General features: G+C 46.5%; 3 protein-coding genes across 3 annotated transcripts in view; 1 reads left to right on the top strand and 2 right to left on the bottom strand.

Moving 5' to 3' along the window:
- The window catches only part of LOC140394404 (acyl-coenzyme A synthetase ACSM3, mitochondrial-like), a 79,124-nt gene extending 67,390 nt beyond the window's left edge, over window positions 1-11,734 (top strand). The window contains exon 15 of the mRNA XM_072481646.1: window positions 10,392-11,734. Within this exon, the coding sequence (XP_072337747.1) occupies window positions 10,392-10,510 (119 nt within the window). The 3' untranslated portion in view covers window positions 10,511-11,734. The remainder of the gene's footprint in view (window positions 1-10,391) is intronic.
- LOC140394405 (ERI1 exoribonuclease 2-like) lies at window positions 1,265-11,452 on the bottom strand. Its single transcript, XM_072481648.1, has 6 exons — window positions 11,331-11,452; window positions 10,301-10,457; window positions 9,761-9,861; window positions 6,791-6,872; window positions 3,829-3,917; window positions 1,265-3,699 (listed from the first exon to the last, which is right to left on the bottom strand). Exons 2-6 carry the CDS (start codon window positions 10,353-10,355, stop codon window positions 2,317-2,319), a joined length of 1,710 nt encoding a protein of 569 aa, XP_072337749.1. The 5' UTR covers window positions 10,356-10,457; window positions 11,331-11,452; the 3' UTR covers window positions 1,265-2,316.
- Window positions 10,945-22,452, bottom strand: LOC140394406 (ERI1 exoribonuclease 2-like). Its single transcript, XM_072481649.1, has 4 exons — window positions 22,227-22,452; window positions 20,084-20,148; window positions 18,840-18,923; window positions 10,945-11,458 (listed from the first exon to the last, which is right to left on the bottom strand). The coding sequence occupies exons 1-4, from the start codon at window positions 22,247-22,249 to the stop codon at window positions 11,307-11,309; spliced, it is 324 nt and encodes a 107-aa protein (XP_072337750.1). The 5' UTR covers window positions 22,250-22,452; the 3' UTR covers window positions 10,945-11,306.
- Window positions 22,453-22,464: the final 12 nt, after the last annotated feature.

The raw sequence follows: 22,464 nt of genomic DNA, 5'->3' as shown, positions 1-22,464 counted from the left end.
AGCCACAAGTCCCGAGACCATGCTCAAACAGGGACTCAACTCACAATATTTTACGGTTTTGGACGTCAGTAACGGATTCTGGTCCATTCCATTGGCAAAAGCGTGCCAGTATAAATTTGCGTTCACTTTTAAATGTCAGCAGTACACGTGGACATGCCTTCCACAAGGATTCCACAACTCCCCCTCCATTTTCCACCGACAGCTGGCAAATGGTTTATCAAAATTTTTTTGCCCCGAAAGTCTGGTCCAATATGTGGACGACCTATTGCAGACAGACACCAAGGCAGAGAACATCGAGCTTCTGGCCGAACTCCTGGAACTCCTACAGCACATTGGTTGTAAAGTAAACTCCAAGAAAGCCCAACTTTTGAAAGACAAAGTGGTATATTTGGGAACGAATTATCACACATGGTTTCGCCCCCACAACCCAAAGATGTGTAGGGTAGGTGGATTGGCCATGCTAAATTGCCCTTAATTGGAAAAGAAAATGAATTGGGTCCACTAAATTTATAGAAAAAAACTCAAATGATTTACTAATGTCCCTCAGGATAGGAAGCCTATCACCTTTACCTTGTCAGGCCTGCACATGACCCCCAGTTCCAAATATGTGGTTTATTCTTAATCCACTCTGAAATGCCATCACAAGCTGAATACAATCACTGCAATATTCAGTAACAAAGAGCAAAAGGTTAGATGAAACATAAATAGAGCTTTGCCCCAGGTCTCAAGAGAATTTCATTGTTGGATCCCACTTCTATGCTGGGAGGCAACTTCATTAAGTCAATTAAGAAAAGTGTTCAACCAGACCGCTTAGGGGAGAGAATTGCATAAATGAATCTTCTGTCATGATTCAAGCAAATGATTCCCAAGTTATGAGAAGGCTCTGTGCTACAAAGCAACTCATCTCATTTGCTACAACAGTTCCCCACCCTCCACCCAAAAAAACTTTACTGGCTCATGACCAACTTCTGCCGACATCTCTACTTTTGGTCTTTTATATGAGGAGATAATTTTCTTGCTTATATATAAAAATTGTCTTTTTTTATAAGCAACTTACAGCAGTTACTTAAAGCATGACCTGGCTTGATTTTATGACATTCTGGCCAGAATTCCTCCACATGTCTTCTATGCTTTGGGAGTCCTTTTAAATTAAGGGGGGAACTGGACTTCCAGCTGGCAAGACGGGTGTTTCTACGGATGATCAGAGCCCCAAATGCTGCTTCGTTTGCAAAACCCATCTGTACACACAAAAGGTACTCGTGTATTAGACAAAATAGTATTTTATTATGAAAGGAAAACTTGCATTTATAATAGCACCTATGCCTCTGAACATCTCAAAGGACTTCACATAATTACTTTTGCATTGCAGTTACTTTATAAAAGTACATAAAAATATAAAAATACAATTAAGTGTTAGAACATTAAAAATCAGAGTAAATGTGGAGCAATCATTTTCATTTTGTTGAATGACTTTTCCCTTTCCTCGCAAATAATCTAGTATTTAGTTTAAACAGCAAACAATGACTCAGTTACTAGGTGGGAATTACTTATCCGGTAATGAAGGTGTTAAAAATTCAGTTGAAACTGACAGCACAATCGAAATTTCAATCCTGATTTTAACTCTGGGTAGATGAACAGGAAGGGTTTGCGCGAGTTAAAATCTCGTCCTTTAGTCTCTAACAGTTGGGCTTGTGCGGACTTTTTAAATAACCAAAATTCCCATGGGAACATCACTCATTACGTAAAGAAAACATCCACTTCAATAAAAAAAATTCAAATGTTTGTTATTATTTCTTAATTTAAAATAAATGCACTATCCATAATATTCAACAGAATATCACATGACCGTAATTAACCAAGGCATTGGGATGTTGCAAATGAATAAGGAGTGGGAGTGAGAACACAGAGGAAATGTGTGAGAGAGGGGCACAAAAACAGCAATGCCGGATGTTGTCAAGCAAGATAATGATGGGTTCAATTAGAATGCCTTCCTCACATCCCTCAATCAGCTAGTCCTTTGTGTTTTAGACTTGTAGATGTACAATGATTATCCATGGTATAGATCATAGCACAAGTTCCAAGAAATACAAAAGAAGCTGGATGAAAGATTTACACACCACTCAGTGCACAAAGATAAAACTATACACTCAATGCAAGTGCACATGAAAAAAGGCCAGTTGATTTGAGTGCACTTCAAAACCAAATTACAGTAACTACTACTTGACCCTCAACCTTCCTAGAGGCCAGACTGATATCACTGCTTTATAAATCGCACAGCTATAAAACAGTCCAGGCATGACAACTATATTGTTTATATCAAAAGGAAAATCGGAGGCCCAGGTGTTTACGTTGGGAAGAAGGAAAGATTCTAGATGAACCTGTACCAGAAATATTAATAGAAGAGACTGGAGAGCTTTTTTCCTTCTTCAGCGTCCACTCCCACTTGAAGTAACCACAACCCTTGCTGTTCTCTGCATTCCTTTTCCCCACTGCACAGGAATAGAAGGCTTTCCCTTGGTTTGGGCCCACTTTAGACACAGTAAGCCTCTTAGCTCTACGACCACAGCCACATAGCGGAGGGGTGATCTTTTCACCATTCAATTTCCGAAGTGCCTGGCGGGAATGGGCCATTGGAGGAATAACTGTTGAAACTGATTTACTCATTGAAGGCGGAGGGCAGTTGGTGGACAATTCATTGTCTGAATAAATAGTAAATGATTGTTTTTTAGAAACATGAGGTTTGAAGGGACTCGAATGTGTATCTTTTCTCTTAACGCCAATGCATAAAGAGCTATTTGATCGAGAGAACCGAACAGAACGTGAAGATTTAGTGCTTTCACTGAAAGAGTTGGACCGCACAATAGGAACTTTCATGGTAGGTACTTTGAAGATGGAATGACCCTCAGCTTGCTTCATAACTTCAGCTACATCATAGATCGTTGTTTGGGGGCTCCTATATATGACTTTCTGATGCTTCCTAGTTTCTAACTGACCAATCATTTTGTCATCTTTTCTATTCTTTTGTAGTGCTTCTGGAGTGGGAGAGTCTTCTGTGCTGTCCTCTTCCAGTACACTTGACACTCTACAGATTTTCTCTTGTCCCTCATAGTCTATGGGCTGCATATTACCTGACAGAGGTAGTATGGCAACATCTTCCCAATCTTCCCAGGGAACCTCCGATTCTGAGCAGCTAACATCTAGATCAGAGATACTGGTAACAGACTCAACAGTGGTTGACACAAGCAAATGGTTGTTTGGACTATTGTGGGGTTTAGTTTCCACACCTACCACTGTAATTTGATTTTTAACATTGTTGATCAGATGTAGTCTAGGTTTCTGCGTTTTACAGGGATCAGTGGAAGTAGAAAGTCCATTGATCAGAGTCCTCGGGGATATTAAACACTCAGAGTGAACATTTACATCACTGCACTTTCTGGTGTGTACAGTTGCTGAAAGCTGGTTGGCAGATGTGGAACAAGATGCCAAAGCCAAATTGGTTTCCTTCACTGTGCAATTATGTTCACAGTTTGTGCTCATCTGTCTATTTTCAGCATTTTGTACGCTGCCAGAAGCTTTGGCAGAGAACAAAAAGGTTTTGCTGCCATTGCTCAGAACCTCGTGACTTGCTGGAGTTGTTTTCCCGTCTTCAAGTGAGTTGGCAGTCGGTAGTCTCACAATTGGATTCCTTGTGGGTGCAACCTATTGAAAATGCCACAAGATTCACCGTTTGATTCTTAACATTTAAAGTATCTGATAAGTGTCAAATGCTTATCCTGAGGAACCGGTCCAAAAGCGATGAAGGTGTAGAACTCACCAATGGCCACTCACCCTATCCAACGATTTAGTGATTTTCATGGTACAGCCATCACAGATCATCTGCCAGGCGAGGTGAGCGGTGTTGCGGGCATCATCCAGGCCTATTTTCAACAAGAAGAGGCATGAAACTCAAGAGTGTAGCAAATAATCAGAACACTGTTCTGCTCACTGTTACAAAATTAGACTAAGCTTGTTGTAAAGCTAAAACAGTAAGTTTTTTTAAAAACAGGGGTTTAACGGAAATTTACACATCTTGCTCTTATTTATTAATGAATTTCAGAAGCTAAACTTCATTTTATGCAAATAAATCTTGGATAAATCTCCAGTAAGCGCTGTAGTATTTTAAGAAACAAATGATTTTCATTTACATGGACAAATTTCACTGCTTTGTGTCAAGTGCTGCTTCACCACAAATTTGGATGAAAGATTTTGGATATACAAAGTAGATTAAAGCATTAAGGGCAGCACGGTGGCACAGTCGTTAGCATTGCTGCCTACGGCGCTGAGGACCCAGGTTCGTATCCTGGCCCTGGGTCACTGTCCGTGCGGAGTTTGCACATTCTCCCCGTGTCTGCGTGGGTTTCTCCCCCACAACCCAAAAAAGATGTGCAGGATAGGTGGATTGGCCACGTTAAATTGCCCCTTAATTGGAAAAAAAAATAATTGGGTACTCTAAATTTATTTTTAAAAAGTAGATTAAAGCATCACAAGTTGCTGGATTCCAAGTGTCAGGAATAGATTACACAATGGAAGGAGGGCTAAAGAACAGGCTCCAGATAGGACCAGACATCCTCATGACCGTGAAGCTTTTGGTTACTGCCATTAATCTAGAGGGTAAACTGACAAGAGATGCAAAACAAAAGGAATTAGACAGTTGGAAGAAATCTGGAGTTTATTCTGAAGTGCCAGATAGGGAACAGTTAGCCTTGCTGCATCGATGGATTTGAACAGGAAAGGTCCTTGCAGATGGGACTAAGGCTAGTTACTTGGGGTTTTGAAGAGCGACTGGGCAATACAGATGTTAGAATTGACTCTCCCACAGTGGAAAAGGTTACCCTGAGTCTTTTTAGTTACTTTGGCCAAATATTCATGCGAGTGTTGGTCAATCAACATAAAAGCCAAGTTTCCGAAGAGTGGAAAATTTCAGAGATAAGTGATTCTGCAACCAGCGAAAGAACAAGCAATGCAGAAGGAAAAGTATGGAAACTAAACAAATGAGTTTATGGCCTGAATGATACCTCAAGATCCGGAAGTAGGCTAGCTTCAACTAAAAGCAGATCTGCAATGTTTTATTGGTGTCAAAAGGGAAACTTTCAGACACCTTCATAATGCATGTTGATGATTTATTATGGGATCGTACTGTGGAAGTTGAGGAACGTGTTATTAATACGTTAAAGTGGAATTCAAGATTGGAAGTCGAGCTTCAAAGGCTTTTAAATTAATCTGATTTAGCCCTTAAACAGAATAAGTTTGGAGTGACTTTAAGTCAGCGATCTTAATTAGAGAATGTTACTCCTATCCTGTGCTTGGTCAAAGTAAAGAATGTTTTAAGGGCAAATAAAACATTTAAGAAAATAAATATGGAGAAATGCTTACTTACGTTTCCATCCTTGGTTGACCCAAAGAATATGAATTAAATTCTTTTTATTGATGCCTCTCATGTCAATCTTCCTGATGGCTATTCAAGTGCAGGAGGTTCAATAATTTTGCTGTGTGAAAATGGGAAATGCTGCCCGTTAGACTGGGAAGCCAAGAAATTAAAAAAAGGGTTGTTAAAAGTATTTTAGCTGCAGAAACACCAGCTATTGTGGAAGTAGTTGTTATGGGATTCGATACATCAAATATTATAGGGGAAATTCTATACAAGGGGTGCATTCAAAATAGTTTTCCCATTGAATGTGACATGGCTAATTGTGCCTTATGGAATAACCTTCATGCGACAAAAAGTGCAAATTTAAAAAAAGATTCATAGACCTTCCCAGCATGAAATAAACGGTAGACAAAAAGGAACTCTCCAAGATCAAACTGATTGTCTCAATTCATCAATTATCAGAATGCTTGCACCCAAAAGAGTGTTTGTACCAAGTTATTGGATGTCCTAGAAGAGGGGTCTGTTGTATGTAACTTTATAACATGGAAAATAATTTATTTCTTTGATTTGTTTTCAAATACTATTGAGAGCATTAGTTAAGTTTCATTTAAAGAAAGGAGAAAGAAAAGAGAACCTTGCATAAATTAAGGGCAAGGATAATCAGGAGGAAGGCATTCATTATTTGAGCACATATATGGAGAGAATTCTTGATACTGGAGTGGTGAATAGGGTGAGGAACTATACATCTGTAAGGATTCACTTGTGACTAAATCTAAATTGAGTAAAGATTGACTTAATAATAATCTTTAGTGTCACAAGTAGGCTTACATTAACACAGCAATCAAGTTACTGTGAAACACCCCTAGTCACCACACTCTGGCGCCTGTTCGGGTACACTGAGGGAGAATTCGGAATGTCCAATTCACCTGACAAGCACGTCTTTCGGAACTTGTGGGAAGAAACCGGAGGAAACCCACGCAGACACGGGGAGAACGTGCTGACTCCACACAGACAGTGACCCAAGACGGGAATCGAACCCAGGTCCCTGGAACTGTGAGGCAATGCTAACCACTGTGCTACCGTGACTTCTGATCTTCTCCGTCAATTGGCAGTTAAATGTTTAAGAAAGGATAGTGGGAATCTGGACCCTCTCCCTCAAAGAGCTGAGGCTAAAGGTAAATAAAAAATGTCAAAACGGAGATTAATAGATTTTTGTTAGGGAAAGGTATTAAGAATTAATATAACCACATTAGATACAGATTAACTATGATATAATTAAATGGCGGAGCAGGCCCAAGATGCTGAATAGCCTAATCCTGTTTGATGTCTATGAGGTCAAACACAATTACCGAGACATGTAACAACGCAACATGCACTTCGTACCAGAATGTTCACGGCCTGAAAACATTATGCCCAGATCTTGCAGAGCCCCATTCAGACCTTTTGGCTTTCGATTATAGAACAGCTGCCATACAAACACAAGTCAGCTCAGATCATTTACCACAGAAAAATAACAAATACGTTCATTTGAGCTATAGCCAATGGTTATGGAACTAGATAAATGTATAGTTTACCAAGCATGTTGTATTTTCAATAAAAACGCCCAAAGTAATAGGAATAGACATAAATTGCTCTTTCGTCAGCACCTACTCTTGAAGTCAAACTCCATACAGTGATTTAAATTTTTATTTTACGACAGCCAATTTTATCCCATTTAGTTTAACCCCATATCAATTTCATTTTCCGTGTCATTTTCAAAGTGGGAATTTGAGCGGAGGGTTAGGGTCATATTTGTGCATAGGGTGGAGATGATAGCAAAGTAGCCATTAAATACTGCTTCGTCTCCCAGTGTACTGTATGTCTACATTAGTTGCAATTGCAGCATTCTGGGTTAAAGAAAGTGCGTAAGAATTGTTGTCTCAAATGGAAGGGGTGTTTGGGGTTCTGGACAATGCCGTGGGAGAAATCATTGAATTTTATACACAGCTAAAGGGCAACCTAGCCCATTGTGGCTTAAACATTCACTCCCTCCACCAGCAACACAGTGGCAGCAGTGTGTACCATCTACAAGATGCACTGCAGCAACTCACCAAGGCTCCTTTGACAGCAGCTTCTAACCCGTGACCTCTACCACCTAGAAGGACAAGGGCAACAAAGAACACCAAAATTCCCGTCCATGCCACACACCATTGTGACTTAGAACTATATTGCTGTTCCTTCACTGTCACTGGGTCAAAATCCTGGAACTCCTTAACAGCACTGCTACGTCACATGTACTGCAGCAGTTTAAGAAGGCTGCTCACCGCCACCTTCTCAAGGGCAATAAATGCTGGCCTAGCCAGTGATGCCCACATCCTGAGAGTGAATCTTTTAAAAATTGCGGTTGTGTCACTTGAACCGGTTTCCCTGTCCCAACTCAGCTCTTAATCTCTGAACAGGAGTTCAATGAATTTCTACACAAGCTTCAAGATCAGTATTTTAATTTTACACTGGTTAGAACACTGCCCTGAGTAAGCTCAGGACATAGCAACTTTCTTCATTTTATTTGCTGGTATTGTTGGAAGAGACAAGTAGAAAACCAAGGTGCGTTGATGCTTGGAGCAGAAACCATTGCTCAAGCCTATTGTCTGACTGAGCAATGAGGCTGGCATCGGCCTATTTTCTTTGCCTTCTCCATACTGCTGGACCGATGTGTTACTCTAGTATTTTCCATTCCATTTCAGATCAGAGACACGAGCAGCTTGCTTTCCCCTTTGTTTATTCTACATTCTTTCAGTTTGTTTTGTTGCCCTCTCCTGCGTCTTTTGCACTATGTGAATGTTCTTATGTCTCTCTAATGCTCCTCCAATTGTTCTACCAATAATTTTTTATATCAGTTTGTCTAACAGTTTTCGATGATGCAATTTGCCGATTCTTCTTCTTTTTTTTTTTTAAAAAGTATTTTTATTAAGGTTTTGCAGAATGTTTCATGATAAAACAATAGTAACAATAATAACAAAACAAACTAGAGTGAATATTAACACAGTGTAAAAAGAGAATATACAACAACAATTAAATAGACATTACCCCACGTGACCCAGTCTTCCCACACCATCCCAATGAAGCACTCACCACCCCCCCCCCCCCAACGGATTGCTGCTGCTGACATTTTAATTTTCCCCGAGAAAGTCGACGAACGGCTGCCACCTCCGAGAGAACCCTAGCGTAGACCCTCTTAAGGCAAACTTTATTTTCTCGAGGCTGAGAAACCCAGCCATGTCATTAACCCAAGTCTGTACACTGGGGGCTTCGAGTCCCTCCACATTACTAAAATCCGTCTCTGGGCTACTAGGGAGGCATAGGGCAAGACGTCGGCTTCTTTCGCCCCCTGAACTCCCGGGTCTTCTGACACTCCAAAGATCACTATCTCTGGACTCGGCACCACCTGTGTGTTAAGCACCATGGACATTGCCCTCGCGAACCCTTGCCAGAACTCTCTAAGCTCCGGGCATGCCCAAAACATGTGGACATGGTTTGCAGGGCTGCCCTTGCACCTCATACAACTGTCTTCTACCCCAAAAAACTTGCTCATTCTCGCCGCCGTCATGTGTGCCCGGTGGACCACCTTAAATTGAATTAGACTGAGCCTGGCACATGATGAGGAGGAATTAACCTTGCCCAGGACCTCTGCCCACAGACGTGCTTCCAACTCCTCACCTAGCTCCACCTCCCACTTGCCCTTGAGCTTCTCCACTGGGGTTTCCTCTGCCTCCTGTAGTTCCTGGTAGATATCCGACACCTTCCCCTCTCCCACTCATGTTCCGGAGACCACCCTGTCCTGTATCCTCAGTGGCAGCAGCGTCGGAAAGGCCGCTACCTGTTTTTTTCAGGAAGGCTCATACTTGCAGATATTTAAAGGGTTTCCTGGTGGCAGATTAAATTTGTCCTCTAGCACCTTCAAACTGGGAAAGCTTCCGTCTATGAACAGATCGCCCATCCTTCTGATGCCTGCCCTCTGCCAGCTCTGGAACCCACCATTCATCCTACCCGGGACAAACCTGTGGTTGTTGCATATCGTGGTCCAGACCGACGCTCCCTCCACCTTCTTGTACCTCAATTTGCCGATTATTCAACCCACTTACATCCTCTTGGTGATTTTACCATCTGTTGAATCGCTCTAAATTTTCTCTCAATTCTTCCTTCCAAAAAAAGGACCAGATTATCCTTCAGCCCTGATGAAAGGGTGCTTAGCTGAATTAACAATTGCCTGACTTTCCTCTTCTATAGATGCTGACTGACCTATGTTTTTTCAGCATTTCTTGTTGGCGGCCATCAACAGCGAGTTGGGCCACCTCCAGCCCCTTGTGTGCGTACCTTGTAGGTTGCTCGGAGGTCAATCCAGCTGTTCAGAACAGCTGGTTTTCTGAGATCTTTCCTTTTACATTCATAGTGCAAGCACACTCCCAGATCCCAGTCTATTAAAATCAAAGGGTATGTAATTCAATATAGCTTTGTACCATTCTGGCTCACATACGCACACACAGTGGAATTCATACATAAATCCTAAAGTGGAACATTAAAGTGACAGATTTTATATGGTAAGATACATTTACCAGAGTGTTACGGCAAGAAATTATGATTTAAAAGGTCACAAATTAAACTACCACAGAAATAGTATTCGGGTCAAGATTACATGCAATGAAAAATCTATTAAAGCGATATGCACTTTTTAAAGTTGAACATTCAGAAAAATCGAGTCAATGGAAGAGAAAGCATTATTGCTTTTAAAACAAAATGAATGGCAACTAAAGTATTTTTTGCTTTTTATAATTCAATGGCCTATGGTTCTAGTGCAGCACTTCAATGTTCAAATGAGATAAACAGCTTGAATTTATCAGCAATTGTTGACCATACCTGACCACGTTACAAAAGCGCAGGGTCTTGAGTCAAGGCCACACATCCGAGACATGCCCTTAATGAAAACAATACTCTTCTCTTGTTGCAGCTTTTGAATCCAGCGGGAAAATTGCGACAAGCATATTGCAAGAGGAATTCCAGCTTCAACTTGCCACTGGAAATGTTAAAGAAGACAGTGAATCTGCCAATTTCCAAGACTTTCAATAGTTACACATACCAAATTTTACAACAGCACACCAGAGATAAATCTAGGGATCTTGCAAACTACACTGAAAAATGGTTATCCAGGGCAGCACGGTGGTGCAGTGGGTAGCACTGCAGCCTCACGCCGCCGAGGTCCCAGGTTCGATCCCGGCTCTGGGACACTGTCCGTGTGGAGTTTGCACATTCTCTCCGTGTTTGCATGGGTTTCACCCCCACAACCCAAAAGATGTGCAGGGTAGGTGTATTGGCCAGGCTAAATTGCCCCTTAATTAGAAAAATGAATTTGGTACTCTAAATTTATAAAAAGAAAAAAAAATGGTTATCCAAATGCTTTAAAAAATGGGGAATTTTAACCCTTATATAGCCGCCTCGGGACATAGGAACAGGAGGAGGCCATTCAGCCCTGAAGCCTGCTCTGCCATCAAATTAGATCAAAGTCCATCAGTACTTTAACTGCATTTACCAAGCTGAGCTCCATATCTCTTAATATCCCATACTTAAACAAAAATCTCTGATTGGTCCTTGCAATTATAGTGTCAGAATCGATTGATCTGAGTGGTCTATAGAAACAACTTGACCCACAGCAATGATGTACTGGCCTGATTTTGCAAATTTTAAGAAAAGCATTCTTCAAACACAGCTCTTTGCTGGGCACCAAGGTTCATGGCCCTTTCTTTCAAAGTGGCCAGCTTTACTGGGGCACGCCACAATTTAAAAGAAAAATCGAAAAGGAGCATGTGGGCCCCAGCGTGCACTCCAATATTTCAGCAAGTGAGGTGTTCTCTTCCTCATAGATAATTTAGCACCGTGTTGCACTGCATACTTGCTTAATTCCAGTGAGTTCTGTGCAAAACCCAGACAGGATTGGGTGTTCCTGAGGCTGAACATATGCGTGGAATTCAACCTCAATCTCTCCGTTGGAAGTGTTGAGCAGCACTGCTGGGAATTCAACTAGAAAATAAAGAACAAAAACACTTCAAAACGGTGTCAATGTTAGAAATGCAGGTTCCTTTAAGACTAAACCAGGAACCAGCTTCACAGTGAATTGAGAGCAGGTGGTGTTCACTGGAGCTTGTATTTAAGAGCTGGGTTTTTCCCAAAGAAGGGAGGCTTCTAGACAGGGAGCAAGTCCCAAAGGGTAGAGTGGAAAGTAGTGCTTTATACTGAACTATTGTATCACAATAAAACAGTTGTGAATAATCAATAAATAGACATTAACCTCTTTAACACATTGCACTGAACAGAAGAAATATTTTAAAGCAAAAGGCTTTCCTCCATATTTTCCAGCAGGCTTGATCCAATTCAGATATTATAATAACTTTCACTTGCACAATGCCTTTAAAGCAGCAAAGTGTCGGGGCAGCTCTGCTGCCTCAGGGCACCGAGGACCCGGGTTTGATCCCGGCTCTGGGTCACAGTCCCGTGTGGAGTTTGCATATTCCCCGTGTTTGCGAGGGTCTCGGCCCCACAACACAAAGATGTGCAGGGTAGGTGGATTGGCCACGCTAAATTGCCCCTTCATTGGAAAAATATAATTGGATACTCTAAATTTTATTTTTTTAAAGTAGCAAAGTGTCCCAAAGCACTTCACAAAGAAGAGCTTTATGAATCAAAACATGACACCAGGGCAAAGGAGACATCAGGATGGATGATCAAAAGCTTGATCAGGAATTAGCTTAATAGGGAGAAGTAAGAGCTAGAAAGTTGGAGAGGTTTTGAGGGGGAATTCCAGAGCTCAGGGCCCAGGAAGCTGAAAGCACGATCGCCAATGGTGGGCTGACTAAAATCAGGGTCGTGCAACAGATCAGGGGCAAAATTCTCCCCCAACGGCGCGATGTCTGCTGACTGGCGCCAAAAACGGCGCCAATCAGACGGGCATCGCCCGGCCCAAAGGTGCGGAATGCTCCGCATCTTTGGCGGCCTAGCCCCAACATTGAGGGGCTAGGCCGACGCCGGAGGGATTTCCGCCCCGCCAGCTGGCGGAAATGGCGTTTGTTGCCCCGCCAGCTGGCGCGGAAATGCGGTGCATGCGCGGGAGCGTCAGCGGCCGCTGACAGTTTCCCGGCGCATGCGCAGTGGGGAGAGTCTCTTCCGCCTCCGCCATGGTGGAGGCCGTGGCGGAGGCGGAAGGGAAAGAGTGCCCCCACGGCACAGGCCCGCCCGCGGATCGGTGGGCCCCGATCGCGGGCCAGGCCACCGTGGGGGCACCCCCCGGGGTCAGATCGCCCCGCGCCCCCCCCCCCCCAGGACCCCGGAGCCCGCCCACACCGCCTGGTCCCGCCGGTAAATACCAGGTTTGATTTACGCCGGCGGGACAGGCAATTTCTGGGCGGGGCTTCGGCCCATCCGGGCCGGAGAATTGAACGGGGGGGGGGGGGGGGTGGGGTCCCGCCAACCGGCGCGGCCCGATTCCCGCCCAATCTCCGGTACCAGAGACTTCGGCGGGGGCGGGGGCGGGATTCACGGCGGCCAACGGCCATTCTCCGACCCGGCGGGGGGTCGGAGAATGACGCCCCAGAATCGGCGAAGCACAGGGGTCAACAACATGGAGGCGAGCACGTGACTCAGTGTCACTCAGCTCCTTTCTTTTTTTTTTAATAAATAATTTTTATTAATTAAGGTTTTCATAAAATATCAACAACAAAATGAAAAAGGAACCCACTTCTTTTAAGTACAAAACACAGTCCAAAAAAGCAACCCTCCATATCCCCCTCCCCTGTACATAAATAATAAATTAACATTAACACCCCGACTTAACACAACAAATATATACACCCCCTCAGACCCCCCCAGTGTAAATAACAAAAACAAAAATAAAGTAAACACCGCCCCCCGCCCCCAGAGTTGCTGCTGCCATTGACCAATGTCTACCGTTCTGCCAGGAAGTCTAAGAACGTTTGCCACCGCCTAAAGAACCTTTGTACCGACCCTCTCAAGGCAAATTTCACCCTCTCCAATTTAATAAACCCCGCCATATCGTTGATCCAGGATTCCACGCTTGGGGGCCTTTCCACTGAAGAAGAATCCTCCGCCGGGCTACCAGGGACGCAAAGGCCAGAATACCGGCCTCTTTCGCCTCCTGCACTCCCGGCTCCTCTGCCACCCCAAATATTGCGAGCCCCCAGCCCGGCTTGACCCTGGAACCTACCACCCTCGACACCGTCCTCGCTACACCCCTCCAACATTCCTCCAGCGCTGGGCATGCCCAGAACATATGGGAGTGATTTGCTGGGCTCCCTGAGCACCTAACACACCTGACCTCACCCCCAAAGAACTGGCTCATCCTTGTCCCGGTCATGTGTGCCCTGTGCAGCACCTTAAACTGTATGAGGCTGGGCCTCGCGCACGGTGAGGAAGAGTTCACCCTCCCTAGGGCATCTGCCCACATCCCTTCCTCGATCTCCTCTCCCACTTACCTTTCACGTCCACAAACAGGTCCCCCAACCTTCGTATCCCTGCCCTGTGCCACCCCGAAAACCCTCCATCTGTTCTCCCTGGGACGAACCTGTGGTTCCCCCGTATTGGGGTCCACACCGAGGCCACAACTTCCCCCGTGCCGCCTCCACTGCCCCCAGATTTTGAGGGCAGCCGTCACCACTGGTCTCGTGGTATACCTCCTTGGAGGGAAGGGCAACGGCGCCGTTGCCAGCGCCCCCAGACTCGTACCCACACAAGACGCCGTCTCCAGCCTCTTCCATGCAGCCCCCTCCCCCTCCATCACCCACTTGCGTACCATCGTCGCATTGGCGGCCCAGTAGTACCCACAGAGTTTGGGCAGCGCCAGCCCCCCCCCCCCCCATCTCTACTCCGCTCCAGGAACACCGTTCTCACCCTCGGAGTCCCTCGTGCCCACACAAACCCCAATTTAATCCTGTTGACCCGCCTAAAAAAGGCCTTCGGGATAAACACGGGGAGGCACTTGAACAGGAACAAAAACCTTGGGAGCACCGTCATTTTGACTGACTGCACCCTACCCGCCAAGGACAGCGGCAACGCGTCCCACCTCTTGAACTCCTCCTCCATTTGCTCCACCAGCCTTGTGAAATTAAGCCTATGCAAGGCCCCCCCAGCTCGTGGCCACCTGGACCCCCAAATACCTGAAGCTCCTCTCCACCCTTTTTAGTGGAAGCTTGCCAATCCCCCTCTCCTGGTCCCCTGGGTGAACCACGAACAGCTCGCTCTTCCCCATGTTGAGCTTGTACCCCGAGAAATCCCCGAATTCCCTAAGGATCCTCATTACCTCCGTCATTCCCCCCACCGGGTCCGCCATATATAGCAGCAAGTCGTCCGCATAGAGCGACACCTTATGCTCCTCCCCACCCCGCACCAATCCCCTCCAGTTCCTCGACTCCCTCAGTGCAATAGCCAGGGGTTCAATCGCCAGTGCGAAGAGCAGGGGGGGACAGGGGACACCCCTGCCTCATCCCCCGGTGCAACCGAAAGTACTCAGACCTCCTCCTGTTTGTTGCCACACTTGCCATCGGGACCTCACCTAACCCACCTAACAAACCCCTCCCCAAACCCAAACCTCTTCAGCACCTCCCACAGGTACCCCCACTCTACCCTATCGAAGGCTTTCTCAGCGTCCATCGCCACCACTATCTCCGCCTCTACTTCCCTCGCCGGCATCATGATAACGTTCAGAAGCCTCCGCACATTCGCGTTCAACTGCCTCCCCTTCACGAACCCCGTCTGGTCTTCGTGGATGACCTGCGGCACACAATCCTCAATCCTCGTGGCTAAGACCTTCGCCAGCACCTTGGTATCTACGTTTAGCAACGAAATTGGCCTGTCCGACCCACATTGCAGGGGATAATTGTCCCGCTTCAGGATCAGGGAGATCAGTGCCCGGGACACCGTCGGGGGCAAAGCCCCGCCCCCCCCTCCTCCCTTGCCTCACTGAAGGTCCTAACTAACAACGGGCCCAACAGGTCCATATATTTTTTATAGAATTCGATCGGGAAACCGTCCGGCCCCGGTGCCTTCCCCGCCTGCATGCTCCCTATCCCTTTGGTCAGCTCCTCCAGCCCAATCGGGGCCCCCAATCCCGCCACCAGTCCCTCCTCCACCTTCGGAAACCTCAATTGGTCCAGAAAGTGGCCCATCCCTCCCTCCTCCAGTGGGGGCTCGGACCGATATAATTCCTCATAAAAGTCCCTGAAGACCGCATTGATGCCAACCCCACTCCGCACCACACTCCCTCCCCTGTCCTTAACTCCCCCGATCTCCCTAGCTGCGTCCCGCTTCCGAAGCTAATGGTCAGCATCCGGCTTGCCTTTTCCCCATACTCATAAATCGCCCCCTGGGCCTTCCTCTACTGCACCTCCGCCTTCCTGGTGGTCACCAGGTCGAATTCGGCCTGGAGGCTGCGCCTCTTCCTCAACAGTCCTTCCTTGGGCACCACCACATACCTCCTGTCTACCCTCACCATCTCCCCCACCAGCCTCTCCCTCTGCTCCCTCCTCTCCTTGTGGGCCCTAATGGAGATCAGCTCTCCCCTAACCATCGCCTTCAGCTCCTCCCATACCATTCCCACTCGGACCTCCCCATTGTCGTTGGCCTCCAGGTACCTCTCTATGCTTCCTCTGACCCGCTCACTCACTTCCTTGTCTGCCAACAGCCCCACCTCCAAGTGCCACAGCGATCGCTGGTCCCTCTCCTCCCCCAGCTCTAAGTCCACCCAATGCGGGGCGTGATCCGAAATGGCTATCGTCGAGTACTCGGTATCCTCTACTCTCGCTATCAGCGCCCTACTCAAAATAAAAAAGTCGATCCGGGAATAAGCCTTATGGACATGTGAGAAGAATGAAAATTCCCTGGCCCCCGACCTTGCAAATCTCCAAGGGTCCACCCCTCCCATCTGGTCCATCAACCCCCTCAGCACTTTAGCCGTCGCCGGCTTCCTACCCGTCCTAGACCTGGAGCAATCCAGTGCCGGATCCAGCACCGTGTTAAAGTCTCCCCCCATTATCAGTCCCCCCACTTCCAAGTCTGGGATCGACCCAACATGCGCCGCATAAAACCCGCATCGTCCCAGTTTGGGGCATACACATTGACCAGTACCACCCTCTCTCCCTGCAGCTTACCACTTACCATTACGTACCTACCGCCATTGTCTGCCACAATGCTCGACGCCTCGAATGACACCTTCATTCCCACCAAGATCGCCACCCCTCGATTTTTGGCATCCAGCCCCGAATGAAACACCTGACCTACCCACCCTTTCCTCAATCTTACCTGGTCTGCCACCTTCAGGTGTGTCTCCTGGAGCATAACCACATCCGCCTTCAGCCCCTTCAGGTGCGCGAACAGGCGGGCCCGCTTGACCGGTTCGTTCAGTCCCCTTACATTCCAGGTTATCAGCTGGATCAGGGGGCTACCCGCCCCCCTCCCCCACCGACTAGCCATAACCCCTCCTCGGCCAGCCACGCGTCCGCACCCCACGGCAGCTGACCCCCGTCTCAACCCCCCCCCCACCGGGCTAGGACCCATCCTAGCTGCTTTACCCCCCCCATTGCACTTCCGCAAGTCAGCTGACTCCTGCTGACCCCGGCCACTCCCACCTCTCCTTCGACTCCTCCCATTGTGTGACACACCCTCCTCTTCCATTCCCCATCCGCAGGCTCTCCCCCTCCCTTCCATCCCAAGCGCGGGAAACAACCCTCGCTGCCCCGTCCCGGCCTCGCCCCCTCCAGTCTTCAGCGCGGGAAAAAGCCCGCGCTTTCCACCTACCCGGCCCCGCCACCTCTAACGCAGCTCCTTTTACAGGCCCAGTCTCCTCACCCCCAACTCGGGCCTCCCCCTCCCCCGCGGGGCCCCATCTCACTGCCGGCCATCCACCAATGTTCCATTTGCTTACCCCCCCCCCTCCAAGAGTCCCCCGACCAACCCAACCAAAACAGTGCCCAACCCGCCCTAACCACCCTCACCGAACCAGAAAGAGAAAAAAAAACAAGAGCAAAGGACCCCCCCTCAAAAAGTAACATATCAACCGCAGTCCCCAAACGCCCATCACGACCCTCAATCTGTGTCCAACTTCTCGGCCTGAACAAAGGCCCACGCCTCCTCCGGAGACTCAAAATAATGATGCCGGTCCTTGTAGGTGACCCACAGTCGCGCCGGCTGCAACAAGCCAAGCTTCACCCCCTTCCTGTGGAGCACCGCCTTCGCTCGATTGTACCCGGCCCTCCTCTTCGCCACCTCTGCACTCCAGTCCTGGTATATTCAAACCTCCGCGTTCTCCCACCTGCTGCTCCTCTCCTTCTTGGCCCACCTGAGCACACACTCCCGATCAGCGAACCGATGAAACCGCACCAGCACCGCCCGTGGAGGCTCGTTAGCCTTGGGCCTCCTCGCCAGCACTCTATGGGCCCCTTCCAGCTCCAGGGGCCCCTGGAAGTACCCCGCTCCCATCAGCGAGTTCAACATGGTGACCACATAGGCCCCCATGTCTGGCCCCTCCAGGAGGCCCAGAATCCGCAAATTCTTCCACCTCGATCGATTCTCCATCTCCTCGAACCGCTCCTGCCATTTCTTGTGGAGCGCCTCGTGCACCTCCCCATTTACCGCCAGGCCTAAGATCTCGTCCTCGTTGTCGGAGATCTTTTGTCGGGCCTCGCGGATCGCTACCCCCTGGGCCGTCTGTGTCTCCAGCAGCTTATCGATAGAAGCCTTCATCGGCTCAAGCAGGTCCGCTTTAATCTCCCTGAAGCAGCGCTGGATAACCTCCTGTTGCTCCTGAGCCCACTGCATCTACGCTGCTTTGTCCCCGCCCGCCGCCATTTTGTTCTTCTTCCCTCGCACCTTCTTCGGGTCCACCCTGCTCCTGGTAAAAGCCATATACTGTCGGGGAACTATTGTACTCTCCTTCCCACCCCGGGAAACGTCGAAAAAATTCCGTTGGGGGCCCTGAAAGGAGCCCAAAAGTCTGTTTTTTGCGGGAGCTGCCGAATGTGCGACTTAGCTCCGTACAGGGCTAAATCACTGGCTTTGAAAGCAGACCAAGGCAGGCCAGCAGCACGGTTCGATTCCCTTAACAGCCTGCCCGGGCCGGAATGTGGCGACCAGGGGATTTTCACAGTAACTTCATTTGAAGCCTACTTGTGACAATAAGCGATTTTCATTTCATTTCATTTCATTGCCGCAACCGGAAGTTCAGCTCCTCTTTCATTCAATCAGAAAAATGTTCAAATGTCTTACTCTGTTTATATGTTGCAACTTTCTACTTTGCAAAACATAATAACTCACGTAAATGTTACAAACAAGGTAGTTAAAAATGCCCCTTCTAATGTACACAATGAAGTAATGGTATTTCAGAACCATTTATACTCACTTATTTCTGGCCTATAATGAGACTTCCCATCTTTCCAGCAGGTGGATTCAAAATCAATAATAATTAAATATGAAAAAAACTGATCTGCAAAGTACAAAGAGTACAGATTCCACATTAGCTTTCACAGAGCACTGGCCAATCTATATATCATTTCGAGTCTGTCGGAATATTTTGATGCTTAGGTTCAAAGGTGGAATGGTGTTCAGCCTACATAGTTCCGTTAAACACTTGCACAGATACTTCTAGTGGCAAAGCAATCAAAATAATTACACCGTTAAAAAAAACCTCAGATGCTCAAATTCGGGGTATCGGATTTGCCAGAGCTGCAGACGGGAATTGCGGATAGGAGCAGATGTTCTTGCCTTCGCCTTGCTAATTGCTGGGATTGAGGTTGACAACTCCGCCCAGTGCCTCAGCTTGGCTAGGTGACTTATTGGAGTTTGTACACCTGGAGAAGGTCAAATACACTGAGTGGGTCAATTGAAGGGTTCTGCTGGAGATGGCGACCATTATCGTCTAGTTCAAATAATTGGTCGCTGTTAGATGCTGGGAGAGGGTCATCTTCCTCCCAGGTGGGAGGGGGTCGGTGTTAAATGTTGAGGGGGTCCTTTTCTCTTCTTTGGGGGGGGGGGGGGGTTGTAATTTAGCTTGCTGTTCTTTTTTACAGTTGTTGTTTCTAATTTTCTGCTTAATAAACTGAAACGGTTAATAAAAATATATATTTCAAACCTCACATGCTAACTGCTGAATAAACTTTCTAGTAATGAACTAATTGATGTAAATCTCCAGATCCTGCCTTATGGGGCAGGCTAAGTAATCCAAAGAACATGCAGGAAAATACTTTCTTCCAATAATTGTTTTTTAAATACTTGCTTTGCCTCTAAGAAATGTAGTGCCTTATTCTTGTATTTAAAAAAAAATAAAACAGGCCTACTGTAAATTTGTCCCATTTTAAATTCCCATGTCCCATTTATAATGGGAAACACTCATGCAGGCACTGCACTAGCAGCTAATCACCAGTCTGGGTGCTGAAGCACCACCATGGCAAGTGGATATCGTTAGAGTGACAAGTTTAAGCAGGAACCTTCCACCATAAGTGTGGAGATTGGAATTTATAAATGAAAATATAAAAATATACTAAGTGCAGAACTTAAAATTGGCAACTGAATTACTTTAAACTACCTACAGCTGAAGACTGCTTGATCTTGACTCAAAATGTAGAATAAACAACATGTGGCACTTACTTGATTTAGGTTTTTTGTTGACATCAAGAGATGGCAATGAGCATTTCCTTAATAAGCCAAGTTGCCTGGACAAAATTACAGAACAAGTTACTTGGACAAACCAACTATGAAAAAACAGCAGCACCACTGGTTAACTTCAGCCATCAATCTTATTAAGAGCACAATATAATGTTTTTAAACTGTGCTTCCATTTTAAAAGTGCAGAGGGATTGTAAAATAAACCATCAACCCCTGTCCTCAGGACATATCAAACATTTGGGGGACACTGAAACTTATGTAGGATTCCTGCCAATCAAGAAAGCAGGAAATATCAAATGCTTATCTTCCTCCAGGCTAATGCATTTACAAAAGTATAAATATTAATCAGTCAGTCCTCACCTAACACACAATCTTTTCACTATATTATTCAAAAATAGGAATGCTTAATTCAAATATAAAAGCTGAAGTACCACAGCCATTGTCTGAGTTCAGATCATTCAGCATAAAGCAGAAATTAAAAATAAATTAAGTTATTTTTGCATACACTTAGGAAAGGTGTGATAGTATCAGAGAGAGTGAAGAAAAGATTCACGAGAAAGATTCCTGGGGTGAGGAACTTCAGTTATGAAGATAGATTGGAGAAGTTGGGACTATTTTCCTTGGACAAGAGAAGGCTGAGAGAAGATTTGATAGAGGCCTACAAAGCATGAGGGGTTTGGAAATAGTAGATAGGGAGAAACTGTCCACCCTCATGAAAGGATCAAGAACAGGAGGACAGAGATTTATGGTAATTTGCTAAAGAAGCAAGAGATATGAGAAAAAAAGGTCTGGATGCATTGCCTGAGTGTGTGCTGGAAGTAGATTCAATCGAGTCATCCGAACAGGAATTAGACTGTTATTTGAAAAGGGATAATGTGCATGCTTATGGATAGAAGGGAGGAGAATGGCGCGGAGTAAATTTCTCATTGGAGAGCCAGTGCAGTCATGATGGGCTGAATGGCCTCCCTCTGCACTGCAAAACTTTGTGATTCTGTGACATTACCATATGCAGGAAGATTCCTCTACTAAATCATACCATATGCAGGAAGATTCCTCTACTAAATCATGCCAACATCCTACACTACTAGCCTTGCATATATGTGAATATCCATAATAAATATCTGCAATGAATAGCCGTGGCATCTTTCCACGATAAACTTGAACTTCTTTCAATTTAGTAATCTGTATTTGGGGCTGACACCTGGGAGGCCAAACACAGATTGGGTGACTGCTTTGCAGAACGCCTCCTCCAAAACATCCGCGAGGGTCTGCGAGCCTGATCCCAAGATTGCAGTCACCCATCACTTAAACTCTCCACAAGGTTCCCACTCAGACCTTGATCTGCTGCACTCTTCCAACAAAGCTCAAGGAACGGTCCCTCACCTTTCAACTACACACTTTGCAGCCTGCCGGACTCGCAAATGACCATAACGTCCGCTCTCATTAAGTTCACTATTTATTTGCTCTTACTCATTTTTTTTTTCTTTCAAGCAGCAATTAGCCATCATTCTGCCATTCACACCTCCTCTACGGGCACCCTCTCATAAAATCCTTACGATGCAGGTGGCCATTCGGCCCATCGGGTGTGCGCTAACTCCCTGAAAGGGCACCCTACCTACTCCCACTCTACCACCCTACCCCCGTAACCCCACCTAACCTGCACATCTATGGGCTGTGGGAGGAAACCGGAGGAAACCCACAGACACGGGGGAGAAACTGCAAACTCCAGTCACCCAAAGCCAGAATTGAACCTGGGTCCCTAGAGCACTGAGGGAGCAGTGCTAACCACCGTGCCACCTGATATATCTCATTATCCTTTGGACCTTGCACCATGAACCTTTCTGTCATTTAATCTCCAACCTATTGCAGACCTTCCCCTTCTGTTCTCCTCACCCTTCCTCCCACTTGCTCAGAGCCCCTCACATTTCTCCCTGTGGTCAGTTCTGATGAAAGGTTAACTTTGCTGCTCTCTGACCTGCTGAGTATTTCCAGCGAAAGAGAAAATGCTGGAAAATCTCAGCAAGTCTGGCAGCACCTGTAAGGAGAGAAAAGAGCTAACGTTTCGAGTCCGATGAGTCTTTGTCAACGAGTGTTTCCAGCATCTCACTGGGTCTTTTATACCTACTTAGCCAGTAGTTTGGTTGTCATTATTCAGCCAACCCAGCGGAGTGGGGGAAATAAAAGGAACAAAATGCTGAGAACTTATTGTGGGAGCACGTAATCACAAACTGTCAGTGAGGGGGCAAAAACAAAACACCTCCGTGAAACACCGTGTCGAGGCGGCCGGGAGATGGAATTCAAATCTGCCGCCACCGCTCGGGCGTCCCAACCGCCCAACTGATCGACGTTATCGGCGCTTCTCC

Source organism: Scyliorhinus torazame, chromosome 17, assembly GCF_047496885.1.
Source record: "Scyliorhinus torazame isolate Kashiwa2021f chromosome 17, sScyTor2.1, whole genome shotgun sequence".
In the NCBI taxonomy this organism is placed as follows: domain Eukaryota; kingdom Metazoa; phylum Chordata; class Chondrichthyes; order Carcharhiniformes; family Scyliorhinidae; genus Scyliorhinus; species Scyliorhinus torazame.
Note: the sequence above shows the minus strand (reverse complement) of the source record. Positions and strands in the feature narration are given on the sequence as shown.